General features: G+C 40.7%; 1 protein-coding gene across 1 annotated transcript; it reads right to left on the bottom strand.

Moving 5' to 3' along the window:
• Window positions 1-707: 707 nt before the first annotated feature.
• On the bottom strand, window positions 708-4,926 carry LOC133791488 (protein FAR1-RELATED SEQUENCE 5-like). The gene is made up of 5 exons (XM_062229413.1): window positions 4,422-4,926; window positions 3,968-4,278; window positions 3,777-3,869; window positions 3,588-3,695; window positions 708-728 (listed from the first exon to the last, which is right to left on the bottom strand). The coding sequence occupies exons 1-5, from the start codon at window positions 4,924-4,926 to the stop codon at window positions 708-710; spliced, it is 1,038 nt and encodes a 345-aa protein (XP_062085397.1).
• Between the last annotated feature and the right edge of the window lie 9,448 nt (window positions 4,927-14,374).

Raw genomic sequence — 14,374 nt, 5'->3', positions numbered from 1 at the left:
ATAAATAATCTATCTATTAATATTTTTGATATTTTGACAAAATACAATGTTCAAAAGTTAATTTTTAAAAATAAAATGTTCAAACGAGTAATCAACCAAAATATATGGTTCAAATAATCTATCTATATATTCATATTTTTAACCTTTAAACAAAATACGAGGTCTAAAAGTTAATTTTAAAAAATAAAGAGTCCAAACACATAACTACGTAAAATACAAGGTTCGAAATAGTATGAACCCTTACACACAAAACATAAATTTTTATATACATAATTTAGACTTTTTATTAAAAACCACGCTAAAAAAAAGCGTGTGTAATAATCTGTTTAAACTTTGATTTCAACACTGTAGATTATTTGGAATTTCTTGAAAACCTACATGAAGTTCTCTATACAATGAATACTATCATGAAAAAAATGAGGTCAAGACCTCCCAATGTGTCCATATAAGGAGCGTGTTGTATTGACAGGTTGAAAAATACTCCCTACCACATAATCTCCAAATTTTTTTTTACAAAGTTTTATATTTTTTAATTATTACAAAATATTGTGTCAAGCGCGCAGCTATGTTTTATAGTTTATATATATATATATATATATATGCGCTAATAATTTGTTGCTTGGCAATATTATTTCACAATAATTATTATTTTATTGTTATATATAAGAGCATCTATATACCACAAAGTGTAGAACTGTCAATAAATTCTACTTGGCAAGTGCCACTGCCTACACAGAAATTTGGGGATGAGGATCCTCTATCCAGAATGTGTGTACCATTGTGTGTCCACCAATCATTTTGTGACAAATTATTTAATGATTTCTCCAATAAAACCTAACATTCAATTGTTGTTTGTTATCATCCGTTACTTTCTGTTTAATTTTTTTTTTCTTTTTTCATTTAATCAATTATTTTTACTACAACCAACTGTCTTATTATTTTTGTTTATATGTCTTACTTTACTACTGCAGTGTCTTATTCCATTTTTGTTGATGTGTACATACGAGTCTATATGTATTTGTAATCAATTCCATTTTTGTTTTCATAATATTCTATATTTTTTGTTTCCTTTCTTTTTTTAACTCAATGATATATATAATATAATATATATTATTACAATATTTGGATTTATTTAATTTTTGTTAATTACTCCTTTTTTTTAAGTGTAGTTATATTGCGTTTGGTAACATTTAAAAAAATAGTTTTGTATTTAATTAATTAAAAATTTGACAATTAAACATAAAATATGTTTGGTAACTCTATTTTTATTTATTATTTTTTAAATTTTAATCAAAATTTGAAAATAAAATTTTCTCATTTTCAAAATTTTTTTAAACTGTTTTTTTACTTTTTTTTTTCTTCTCTTCTACAAATCAACATCTCATATTGTTAAACAAAAAATAAAAATAAAAGTTATAAAACGCGTTTATTATTTTTTGTTTTTAAAAACAAAAAACAAAAATAGTTACCAAACATATTTTTATTTTTTAAAAATAAAAAAACAAAAATAAAATAATATTTCGATTTTTGTGTTTAAAAAATTCAAAAACAAAAATTTTACCAAACACAAAACTTACTCAATTTTTTTTTATATTTACAGTAGCTATTTCTTTTATATAAATATTATTATCATTTAATTAAACCAATTATTTTTTTTCATTTCTTTTATATAGACCGTGGCTCGTTTTTCTTTTATATAAATGTTATTGTCATTTAATTAAACTAATTCTATTTTTTTTTCTTTTATACCATAATTTTGTGGTAAAGTTATTTTTATGGCTTTTTTTTAGTGCTAAAATGTAGACACAAAAGCCAATAGCAGTAGTCTTGTCCAAAAAAAAAAGCCAATAGTAGTATTTAAAAGGGTAGGTGTGAAAACATCATAAAGATTACTATAGAAAAACAAAAAAGAAATAAGGAGTGAAATTAATCAAAACTTAAATAATAACATGTTTAAGAATTCTCAATAAAATATTTGCATAAAAAGTGATTTAGTTATTTTACTACGAGCGTCTATCTTCAATTTTTAATATAAGTGTCTTCCTTCAAGAGTTTAGTGGATTTTGAGGAAGTTCAAAGCTTGTATGAAAGGAATGAGTATGTAGATCATAAAATAGACAAACATAATTAATAGATTAGATATGTATAAGATAAATATATATATATATATTTATTCAGTATATAAAGTATGAAATACAAATGTATCTGTTGTAGCAATTCCATCATGCTCATATTGTTATTTAGATTAGTGTAAGCATTTTGACTTTCATGCTACAAAATAATAACGTGTTATTCTCTCAAAACATTATGGGCCAGTTTGGTAAAATTTTTGTTTTTGAATTTTTTAAACACAAAAATAGAAAGATTATTTTATTTTTAAAAAATAAAAATATGTTTGGTAATGTTGACGCCGTTTTTCGTCAACTTAAATCGTAGAGCAATTAAACAATGTAAACTATGAAGCGAATGGATGATGAAGAGGAACAAGAAGATTTTTACATGGTTCAGCAGTTAATTCTGCCTAGTCCACGAGTCTATGTTATTAAGACTTAGAGTTTTCTAAAAATTCTTCAGGGATGAATTACCCAGAGTTCTCTTTCAAGAAATCAGAAATCGATCTTTTAGAAGTGGTCATTCCTCCTCTATTTATAGGGAAGGTTACAGAGTTCATTCCCACATATTTCGGGAAGATATTCTGTACATTAATTCAAATAATGACATTAAATGCGATATCTCCTATACATATGGAAACGTCCCATGAGAATCGGGAACAGATAATAGATTAAATGATATCCCTTAAATATCAGGATTACACAACAATAAATATGTTCACACGCAATGGGCTATCCCTGGTTACTCACCAGGTCTTCGAGATCAGCAATCGACATTATGACTGTCAAGACTTATGAAACTGCTACGAGCTTGCTACCCAACTTCAGGCCATGCTCGGGATAGGTAGGTACTGTTGAAGCTGTCACACCCGAGCTTGCACTTCCCAAGCTCGGGCTGTTTTATCTGAAGACAATCGGTAACTGAGGTATCCCAGTGTCGTGCCATTTCAAACTCAGAGAGTATCCCGAGGTTACACATCTTCGAGGTCGTTGTTTTACTTTAGAGATTTTACGGCTGGACCATATGATGTTTTCATACGTTTCGAGTTCACACCTGACGAGCACACCTGACGAGCCCAGCTTTCGGGGTCATAACCTCTTATCTCGAAATCTGGGTGTGACAGGTAACTATTTTTGTTTTTTGTTTTTAAAAACAAAAAATAATAAACATGTTTGATAACTTTTATTTTTATTTTTTGTTTAACAATATGAGGTGTTGATTTGAAGAAGAGAAGCAAAAAATGAAAACTGTTTAAAAAAATTTTGAAAGTGAAAATTTTTTATTTTCAAAATTTAATAAATTTTAATTAAAATTAAAAAAAAAAAATAGAGTTATCAAACACATTTTATGTTTAATTTTTAAATTTCTAATTAATTAAATAAAAAACTATTTTTTTAAGTGTTACCAAACAACCCCTATATTAATGAGAATAATTATATTATGTACATTTTAAAATAAATAAATAATATACGTACTTGGTTAAGATTAAGTGGAGATATACATAACTCTAAATTTTGCAATGGTTGTTGAGCAAGAGAGACTTCAAAATGAAGTTGTCTATCTCTACCAAAATGAGATGAAGCCTAAATAAAGAATCATACGTCAATTAAAACAATAATTGGCATAAAAATTAGATATTAAATAATAAAAAAACAGTTACATACTTGTGATGCACCAAAAATGAATGGATCATGTTGATGTGGACCATCAAAGCTATTTTGATTAAATTTCTTTCCACTTCCACTTGATCCTTCGTTCTAAAAAAGCATAACACAAATAATTAAATTATCTAGACATAATATTTTAAATTACTATGAAATGTAGATATAATATATAATATATGATGTGAAGAAACCTTATTGCGCTCAACTTTTTTCTTCTTTCTAGCTTTTTCAAGAGCTGCTTTTGACCTGCTAGATTTACCACAAACCTTTCTTTTTGTCTTGATTCCTTTAATATTATTCCTCTCTTTGTTGGAATATTGATTCTCGTCATAGCTATGTATGATTGGGTCATCTGATGGATCATCAATTTCTTCCACAATCTTTCTAAGACCACTCTTAGCATAATTGTATGCTTTCTCACTCTTTGATGCCTTTGTTACAACACAAGTTTGAAATAATCTACACAACTCGTGATAACGATTCACCATATCAATTTTAGGATCTTCACTATGGTTATTTGTTGCACAATTATCCAATTCATCTCTCACCTTTTCCTTAATTATCCATCTTTTCAAAATATATCGAGAAGGAATTTTCAATATATTTTTTTAGAAAGAACTTTAAGAGCATGTGAACACAAAATACCTGTGAATTGAAATTTCTTGCAAGAGCATGTCACTGTGTCGTCAGCTGAATCATATTCAACAATATGATGAAGATGCCTTTTCGGGAAAATTTTGTACTTAAACAATGTCTCATTCTCATCGTATAAAGTAATAGCACAATCATAACTCTCACAAACCTGAGTTTGAAACATGTTTAACACTGCTGGTGTATAAAAACTTGATGCATGCTTCAAAATTTCAATCTCAAATGACAATTTTACTTTTCTTTGGGTCGCTTTGAAATCAGCTTGTAACTCCTCATAGCGACGATAATCAAGCAATCTTTCAAAATTTTCAAAAAAGCGTAAAAGATTATTTTTATAATTGACAAAACCTTTTATTGCATTGTTCATACTCTCACTTCTTTGGGTAGTCGGCATATCAGCACAAAATGTCTCTCTACCATAAACCAAAGCCCATTTCTCTCGTAAGTCATACATCTGTTTCAACCAATCATTTTCCTCAAGATCATATTTGATAAGCATATTGTTATCCCAAAAATCAGAAGTGAATGACATGGCAGACATTAATTACACGTGGCTGAAACCTGGCAGAATCTGTGTTCGACTATCGACCAGGAAGATATTTGGTATCATGCGATCGATCTCTTCATACGACCAGCCTGGTCGTATGCACATAATACGCGGAGGAAATCTTAGGCAGTTATGATGGAATTCGAAATTATCTCCCATGATTTCCTGAGTATTCGATTATTTAGGAAATAATATCTGTAACAAATCAATGTAAATCTTCCCTGAGCTTATAAATAGAAGAAGCGGGCTCAGGGAAGAGGATCCTTTTTTCTTTTCTGACTTCTAGATCACTTGAGATTAGAGTTATCAAATTAGTCATATTGTATTGTTCTTCAGAGGTTGGTGAAACTCATTGAACCCTAGTTCTTTGATCACTCCTTTGGATCTTACATCAATAACAATCTAAGTGGACGTAGGTTATTACTAGATCTTGGGGCCGAACCACTATAAAATCTTGTGTTCTTATTATTTTCGTCATCACGTTCTTTTCAACGCATTCATCCACGTCAAGCGTATTTTGACTCCGTGTCAGTTGCCCAAAATCAAGGTCAACATTCTGGTGCTTTCATTGAGAGCTTGATATATCACCGTTGAGAAAACCAATGGCGAAAATTACCAGGAAAACTGGACAGGCGGCCAGCGCTGCACCATCTAACCCGCCTCCTCCTCCCCCTCCCAACGTGGCTGAGGATGAGCCACATTTGGAATTTAAGGAGGAAGAAATGGATGACGCGACGCTAAAAAGTACTCTGGGGGTGTTGCATGAAGAGCTGGCCAATCTGAGGGCCAGCCAGGAAAGTGCTGCCGAAATCATGGCGCGGCAGCAGCAAGAAATTGAACGGCAGCTCGTGGAGTTAAGTGAGAGGCAGGCGGAGATGGACCGTCGCCAGAACGAAGCCATGGCAGCCCTCAAGGCAGCCTTGCAATTGGCTAGGAATCAGGCTGCACCTGCCTCGCAGCTCGATCAACCTACGAATGGACCAACACAAAGGGGTCCTAATCCTAGCCCACCTATCCAACCCTCGAGTCCGCAAAGGCCCGAACAGCCTCAGGTGCCCCATGACGATGTCCCACTGGACCCTGAGGCACAGCCTCCATCCCAAGCTGGTCGCGGCAATCCCCCGCATCAGAGGCAGAATAGGACCGGGCATCAGCCTCGCAATCCTAGATGCCATAAGGGCGACGAGCCGAACCTTCCAAACAGAGGACAGTATCCTCCTGGTAACAGGAGGAACTCGGAGTTAGGCTCTGCGGTCCGAGGTCCCCCACGGCATGATAATGCATGGGGACCTAACGACCAACGCAGACCACCCTCTGACGCTCGGGAGTTTCCAGCCCGGGAGGGTAATCGAGGGAACAGTCGATCCCACCATAGCCAATCAAGATTCAGAGATGGCCATGGTTATAATGAGGCCGACTCAGGCAAAGGAAATGTCGGTCAGAGGAATGAAGAAAGAGGTGGAGGCAGGAGCCAGATACCTCAAGATGACCAACCCAACAGACGAGATGCTGGGGGGCAGCCCAAACAAAATAACATCTTCGACTGGCTCGGAGCTAGCGAGCAGCGGAGAATAGACGAGGACTTGAGAGATGTACTCAACGATCGCCGCAAACGACATGGCGAGAACATCCCCTAGCAATAGAGGCCACAACGATTCCTGTCACTGTGCATGCCTAGATAGATGCCCTCAACCAGGCAGTGCAACAGCTGGTCAGGGGAAGAACATCTTACATCGACCACGACAAGAGAAAAGGCACTCCTTTCGTCCAGATGATAGCTATGGCAGAGACTCCTAGCACGTTTAAAATGCCTACGCTTCCGAACTTTGATGGGTACGGTGACCTGGTATCTCACGTCAATAAGTTTGAGATACAAATGGACATTCAGAAAGTGTCCGAAGATGCTCGGTGCAGGATCTTCCCTGCAACACTTTCTGATGTCGCGCAGGAGTGGTTTTCCAAGTTCCCTCCTGCAAGCATAGTTTCCTGGGAGATGTTCGTAAATGAGTTTTACGGATAGTTCTACGCAGGTCGTGTGCATCCGACCGAGGCAAACCAGCTGGTTGAAATACACCAGCAGGATGGAGAGCCACTGAAGGACTACATCTAGCACTTTATGCGAGCAGCAGCTGGAGCAAAAATAGTGGGGGACGAAGGAAAAATTATGGCCATAACCGCAGGGGTTAGGCGTCACACCCCTCTTTGGAAAAGTCTCCGAAAAGATGGGGTTAGAACTACCAGGAATTCTTGGACCGGGCTGATCGTTACATCAAGCTCGAAGATGCCATTGCCAATGATGGAAAGCCTCCAGGCAAGGATAAGAAGGCAGCCGAGCCCGCCAAAGCTGCCAATGGGTCTAAGCCTAATGGCAACGGCAAGGGCAACGGGAACGGCAACGCCAATGGCAAGAATGGGGGGAAACGGCCACACAATGAGCCTTCCACCTCTGACAATAAATGAGCCAAGGGTAACCGTTATGAACCTCGGTTCACTAACTATACTGCCCTAGTTGAGTCTCGGGGAGAGGTTTATCAGGCCACGAGTTCCAGCGTGCCTTATAAGAAGCCTGCCCCCATTTGAAAGGATATTTCGAAAAGAGACACTACCAAGTTCTGTCGTTATCATAACGACTACGGACATGATACCAACGAATGCAACCAGCTGAAGGATGAAATCGAGTTCCTTATTAGACAAGGACACTTGAGAATATACGTACGGGCCTCGGGAAATTCCCAACGAGAAGCTCCAGGTGGCAACGAGCAATTTCCCACACGCCAACGCTCGCCACCTTTGCAGCCTGCCCCTGTGACTGTCACATTGTTAACCATCTGTGGAGGCCCACACCTCGCGGGAAACAGCGGAAAGGCCAGGGAACGATACGCTTGGACTCTGCGCCACGACCAGGACATCGAGATGATGACTGTGGAGGACCGCGCGCCAAAAAAGGCTCGATCAGAAGAGGGAGAGATAACCTTCTCTGATAGCGATGCCAAGCATGTCCGGTTCCCACATTCTGATCCGCTGGTCATGGATATCCAAATGGCCAACATGATGGTGAAGAGAGTGCTGATCGATACAGGAAGTTCGGTTAATATCCTGTATAAGTCTTCGCTGGAACGCATGAAATTATCCGTTAAGGACCTGGAGCCCTGCAACCAAACAATATACGGCTTCTCTGGTGAGGGACTCGCTCCCGCAGGATCAATTAGACTACCAGTGACGATAGGTACAACGCCTGCTACCAGGACATTACTCGCTACTTTTATAGTAGTCGATTGTCCTTTGGCATACAATGCCGTCATTGGGAGGCCTATACTAGTTGATCTATGGGCCGTCACCTCTATGTGGAACTTAGCCATGAAATTCCCGATAGACGCAGGGGTAGGACGTGTGTTGGGAAACCAGAGGGAGGCTAGAGAGTGCTACAATGCCTCAGTCACGAAGGTGAAAAAGGGAACATCAAAGAGCACTACCTCAGATAAGTTGCAGATGGCGATCGATACACAAGCCCAATCCAGTGATGAGGTCACCAAATAGGGTGTTGCCCAAAGTGAGGATAGAGATTTAGATCCTCGCTTTGGGGATTTTGAAGAGAACGTTGGACCCGTCAAGGACCTGGAAGAGGTCCAACTCGACGAAAAAGACTCGACCAGAGTCGTGAAGGTCGGGAAAAACCTGGAACAAACCACGAAGCATGCACTGGTGGAATTTTTGCGGAAGAACCAGGAAGTCTTTGCCTGGTCGCACAAAGACATGGCTGGGATAGACCCTGCAGTTATCAGCCATGTCCTGAACATAGACAAGACTTTTCCGCCCGTGCAACAGAAAAGAAGGCTGCTCGATAGAGATCGATCAAGAGCCTTAAAAGAAGAAGTAGAGAGGTTAAAGGAGAATGGGTTCATCAGGGTAGCGTTTTATCCATCGTGGGTCTCCAATCCAGTGCTGGTTCCCAAGCCTAACGGCAAATGGCGAACCTGTGTGGATTTTACAGACCTCAATAAAGCCTGCCCAAAGGACTGCTTCCCACTCCCAAGAATCGACCAGTTGGTCGATGCTACTGCAGGAAACGAGATCCTCTCCTTCATGGATGCATATTCAGGCTACAATCAGATTAGAATGCATCCCCCTGACGAGGATCACACCAGCTTTCGGACCGATACGGGCTTATACTGTTATAAAGTAATGCCCTTCGGACTAAAAAACGCAGGTGCGACTTACCAGCGGTTAGTTAACCACATGTTTAAAGAATTGACGGGGTAAACATGGAGGTGTACATGGACGACATGCTGGTAAAGTCTAAGAAGGCAGAAGGACATGTGAAGGATTTAAAAGAATGTTTTGATGTATTGAACAAGTACCAGATGAAGCTAAATCCCCTCAAATGTTCCTTCAGAGTTGGATCAGGGAAGTTTTTGGGGTTCATTGTAAATTCAAGAGGAATCGAGTCCAACCCCGACAAGATAAAAGCCCTGATCGACATGAAATCGCTAGAAAAGATCAAAGATGTACAAAGTTTAACCGGGAGGATTGCAGCCCTAAGTAGATTTATTTCAAAATCAACAGACAAATGTGTCCCTTTTTTCAATCTACTTAGGGGCAATAAGAAATTTGCATGGACAGGAGACTGCGAGCAAGATTTTTAGGCCTTGAAGGCCCATATGGCACAACCTCCCATTTTATCCAAGCCGATCGAAGGAGAAACTTTGTTCATTTACCTGGCGATCACTGAAGTTGCTGCGAGTGCAGTACTAGTACGAGAGGAGGAAGGCGTACAAAAAGCGGTTTACTATGTAAGCAAGAGGCTGATCGGAGCAGAGCTGAGGTACCCTCCCATCGAGAGGTTAGCATACTGTTTAATCTTGGCCTCAAGGAAGCTACATCCTTACTTTCAAGCCCACCCTATCATAGTTTTAACTGACCAGCCCCTTCGGCAAGTCCTCCAAAAACCAGAGGCGGCTAGGCGCTTATTAAAATGGGCAGTCGAACTAGGGCAGTTCGATATCACATATTCACCACGAGCAGCAGTAAAGGGACAAGTCTTGGCTGATCTTATTGCAGAGTTCACCGAACTCCCAGACAGCGAGCAGTACGTACAACCTAGAGTGCTTGAGCCCCAAGATGAAGCTCCTTCGTGGAAGTTATTCACAGATGGGTCGTCCAACAAATCCCACGCAGGAGCGGGAGTGATATTGATAACGCCGGAAGGGCATCGATTTCACTGCGCCATTAGGTTCGACTTCACTGCGCCATTAGGTTCAAATAATGAAGCCGAATACAAAGCACTCCTCGCTGGGTTGAGAATGGCGAAAGACATGAGCATAAAGACGCTTGATATTTACAGTGATTCACAGCTGGTAGTGAATCAAATTCTTGGGGAATATCAAGCACGAGGCCTAAAGATGGTGGCTTGCTTGAATAAAGCCAAAGACCTGCTAGCCCAGTTCACGAAGTATACCCTCCAGGAAATACCGCGGGATTAGAATTCGAATGCAGATGCCTTAGCCAAACTCGCGAGCGCGAAAGATGCTGATACTTTGAACATTGTGCCAGTAGAAAGATTGAGTGAGCCAAGCATACGAGCAATAGAAGCCATTATGGAAATCCGAATGGAAGATACATGGATGGCGCCTTACTTGGAGTATCTGACAGATGGTGTGCTACCAACAGATAGAAACAAAGCCAGAACTCTACAAAGGCAGGCTGCTAGGTACATACTGGTCGATGGTGTTATGTACAGGAGAGGATATTCAATGCCACTACTCAGGTGCGTTACACCAGAAAAAGCTAAGGAACTAATGAAAGAGGTACATGAAGGCTTCTGCGGGGATCACGATGGGGGGCAATGTTTGGCAAAAAAGATTCTAAGGCAAGGCTACTTCTGGCCGACTATGAACGACGATTCGATGGAGTTTGTACGAAAATGCGATAAATGTCAAAGGTTCTCCAAAATTCCACGAACAGCTCCAAACGAGTTGAAATAGATGCAGAGTCCGTGGACTTTTGCAGTATGGGGGATAGATTTGATTGGATCCCTGCCAACCGGAAATGGTGGAGTAAAGTACGCAGTTGTGGAGGTCGATTACTTCACCAAATGGGCCGAAGCTGAACCGCTCGCTACCATAATGACCAAGAAAGTTCCTGACTTCGTCATCAAGAACATTGTTTGCCGCTATGGTTTGCCGCGAAAGATTGTTTCAGACAATGGAACCCAATTTGACAGCGACTTATTCACCGACTTCTGTGAAAGGCATGGGATTATCAAAAGCTTTTCTTCAGTTGCGCATCCACAAGCAAACGGGCAGGTCGAGGCCATGAATAAAACTCTTAAGGACACCCTGAAGAAGAGGCTTGAAGACACTAAAGGAGCATGGCCAGAGCAACTGCTTGAAGTCCTCTGGTCGTATAGAACTTCTCACCGAACAGCGACAGGTCATACCCCATTTTCCTTAGCCTACGGATATGAGGCCATGTTACCTGTCGAGTTAGATCCCCCCTCACATCGACGCATAACATACGACCAGGACCAGAACAGCCAACTGATGATGGAGTCCCTAGACTCAATTGACGAAATACGAGAAAAAGCCCAACTCCGAGTCGATGCGTACTAGCAAAAGTTCGCCTGGTACTTTAACTCGAAAGTAAAAGAAAGGAAATTCAACGTCGGTGACTTGGTGCTACGACGAGTTTTCTTGAACACCCGCGACCCCACTGCTGGAGTACTTGGACCCAATTGGGAAGGACCGTACCAGATTGAAGAAGTCCTTCACCCGGGCACCTACAAACTTGCACGCCTAAATGGAGATCTCGTTCCACGCTATTGGAATGGAGAACACCTGCGCAAGTATTATCAGTGAACAGTTCTTTTTAAAGGACTGGCTTATATTAAATTTTACTTTTTACAAGTTTTGAAAAAAAGGTTAGCCAGTATGGCTAATCGCTTATAAATGTAAGATCCTTTTTTAGGATCACTCGTAAAGATATGTTTAGTCCATTTTTAATACGAGATTATAAGGGACTGTGCACAGCCAGTCATTCTTGCCAACCTTTGTAAATTTATTTTTACAAGTATTTTTTCATTACGTGTGTTGTTTTGCTGTATTACAAGTATTAAATTTTGCAACGAGCAGTAATGTTCGAACAGGTTATGGTCAAGGCAAGTGACCAAGGACTTAAAGCTCCTCGATCACTTGGGGGGCATATAAGGTACATTGATAGCAAAGCGTACCATGAGGTATGTAAACACATGAACAAAATGAGTGAAAGCATGCTACAGTACTTAGAACATTTTTCAAAATTTATGTTTTGAAAAAGCAAACCAAAGTACTATGCAAAGTTCGGTCATGCGAACAAGTAGTATAATAAAAGAAACATTATAATATCAAAAAGGAAAACGTTTACACCGCGAGCATTAGTGCTCGGATGTAAATATGAAATTAAAAGGAAAAAACCTTTACATCGCGAGCAGTACTGCTCGGATGTAATTGTTCAAGCATAAGTAAAAGAGCTGCCCTCGCAGCAATAAAAAAAATTGTCTTTACAAAAAGACCCGTGGGCCATAAAAGTTGGGAAAAATAATAGAAAATGTTAATTTTGTTGGGGAGCAGGAAGGTCTTCTGGATTAGGAGCACTCTGATCAGCCGGAGGTCCAGCCGCAACATCAGCTGCAGGGGATTTGGCCTTGGCTCTCTCTTCCGCCTCCAGCCGAGCAGCACACTGCGCCATCAGCGTCCTTTGTAACCGCTCGGAGAGGTAGTTAATGTTGGCCTCCCGATTGTGCTTCTAGAAGTCGTAGAAACAGAGGAAGGTGGCTTCCTTATACTTCTTCAAATTTTTGGCCTTATCCTCCTCTAATTCCTGCACTCGCCCCACGAGCTCTCGCACCCGCTCCTCAAGCTTCTTCGCCCCATCCCTACTGGCGGTCAGATCGAGTGTGAGCTTTTTACACTCTTGAGTGTGGAGTACAGAACTCTCCCTCCACCTGTGCCGCTCGTCGATAGCTTTCTTCAGGGCCCCTTGACTTTCCTGAAGCTCTTGGGTGAGGTTGGCTTGGTCCTCGCATAACTGTTCGTTCAGCTTGGACAACTCCTTGTTCTCCTCGAGCAGCTTTTTCTTCTCATCCTCAAGTGCTTGCTTGGACTGAGCAAGCCTGGAGTCAAAGTTCTGCCCGCGAGAAACTAGCGCCCCAGTACGGCGCCAGCCAGCAGTTAAAGATAGCAATCCCTAAAAAAAAAAAACAAAAAAGTAAGGAATAGAAGTCAGAATAAATGATGAAACAACAGAAATTGACTTACGCTGACTATCTCATTCAACCTTCGGTTGATGATTTGGTCGGCCTCCATTGAGGCAGTTTCGTTGATGGCGGCCTGGCTGCGTCTGTGCTTCGAGAGCTTATATATTCTCTCCCTGGCCGACCCGACCACAAGGCTGGACAGGGAGCCTTCGGACAAGTTGTCCAGAGTCTCTCTACCAGCGACCCTAGAAGAAAGCTGTGGATTCTCAGGTGCGGGAAACGACTGTTCGGTGGGAGGCAGAGGTGTCGTGTTCTCCTTAGAAGGGCCGGCGCCGGGAGTATCCTCTGTTCGAGCCTTCTTTGAGGGAGTCTTACTGCTTTCCCCTCGAGCCCTTTTTCTGTCCTTCGGGACAGAAGCAGTAGCAGGGGTTTGGTAATGATCGAAGAAGTCCTCAGAGTCCATACCTACACAAAGGAAAACAATTCGAACAGTTAGATTAGAGGATCACGAGGAGCAGAGATCAAGGTGAAAGGATTACAAGTAAAATACTCGAGCTACACCTACTGGTCGTAACATTATCTACTGAACTACCTAGTTCCTGGAAGAAATCTGAGTTTAAAGAAGGGGCATTCCTAAAGTTTCCATCCCCATCAAATAGATGGGAAGGAATTGGCAGATTATTCAAAAACAAGAATGATGTACCGTTTACTTCCGACGAGTCGTCAGACAGTTCGGTAGGTTCGACAACCTTTTGTTTCCCCTTGCCCTTGGGGACCGATGATTCCGCTGCTCGGTGGGGAACGGCAGGTTCCTTGATTGTAACCCCAGTTGGCCTCCTCCGAGGAGGGGGCGCCTGAGGTTGCTGCTCGGGTCCCGCATCGGCGTGGACACCACTTGCTGCGGTTCGTTAGTCGCAGGATGGAAGCCCCAAAGGCCAGCCAGCCTAAGGTTAGCCTCATTAATTAAGTTCTTCACACTCTTAGCAGCACTTGGCATGCTGGCTAAGAGTGCTACCCTCGACTCCATTCCTGGAGTGGGGGTCGGGCGTAACCAGGGGCCTGGAATGCAATGGAACAGCGAAGTATTACGACAAGAAAGAATTAAAGTATGGAAACTATTGGTTCAAGGATTATTATTCTCTTTACCTCCTCGAGTGAAGGCCAGATTAT

This window comes from Humulus lupulus, chromosome 7, assembly GCF_963169125.1.
Source record: "Humulus lupulus chromosome 7, drHumLupu1.1, whole genome shotgun sequence".
NCBI lineage: Eukaryota > Viridiplantae > Streptophyta > Magnoliopsida > Rosales > Cannabaceae > Humulus > Humulus lupulus.
The sequence above is the reverse complement of the archived record's forward strand: the minus strand, read 5'-3'. Positions and strand labels throughout refer to the sequence as shown.

Bases quoted from the DNA above. Each gene is read 5' to 3' on its own strand.
- LOC133791488 (XM_062229413.1), bottom strand. From the start codon at position 4,926: ATGCTTATCAAATATGATCTTGAGGAAAATGATTGGTTGAAACAGATG. The intron at 3,870-3,967 runs GTTTCTTCACAT...ATGCTTTTTTAG, and splicing joins AAAAAGTTGAGCGCAATAAG to AACGAAGGATCAAGTGGAAG. The intron at 3,696-3,776 runs GTATGTAACTGT...TTCTTTATTTAG, and splicing joins TCATTTTTGGTGCATCACAA to GCTTCATCTCATTTTGGTAG.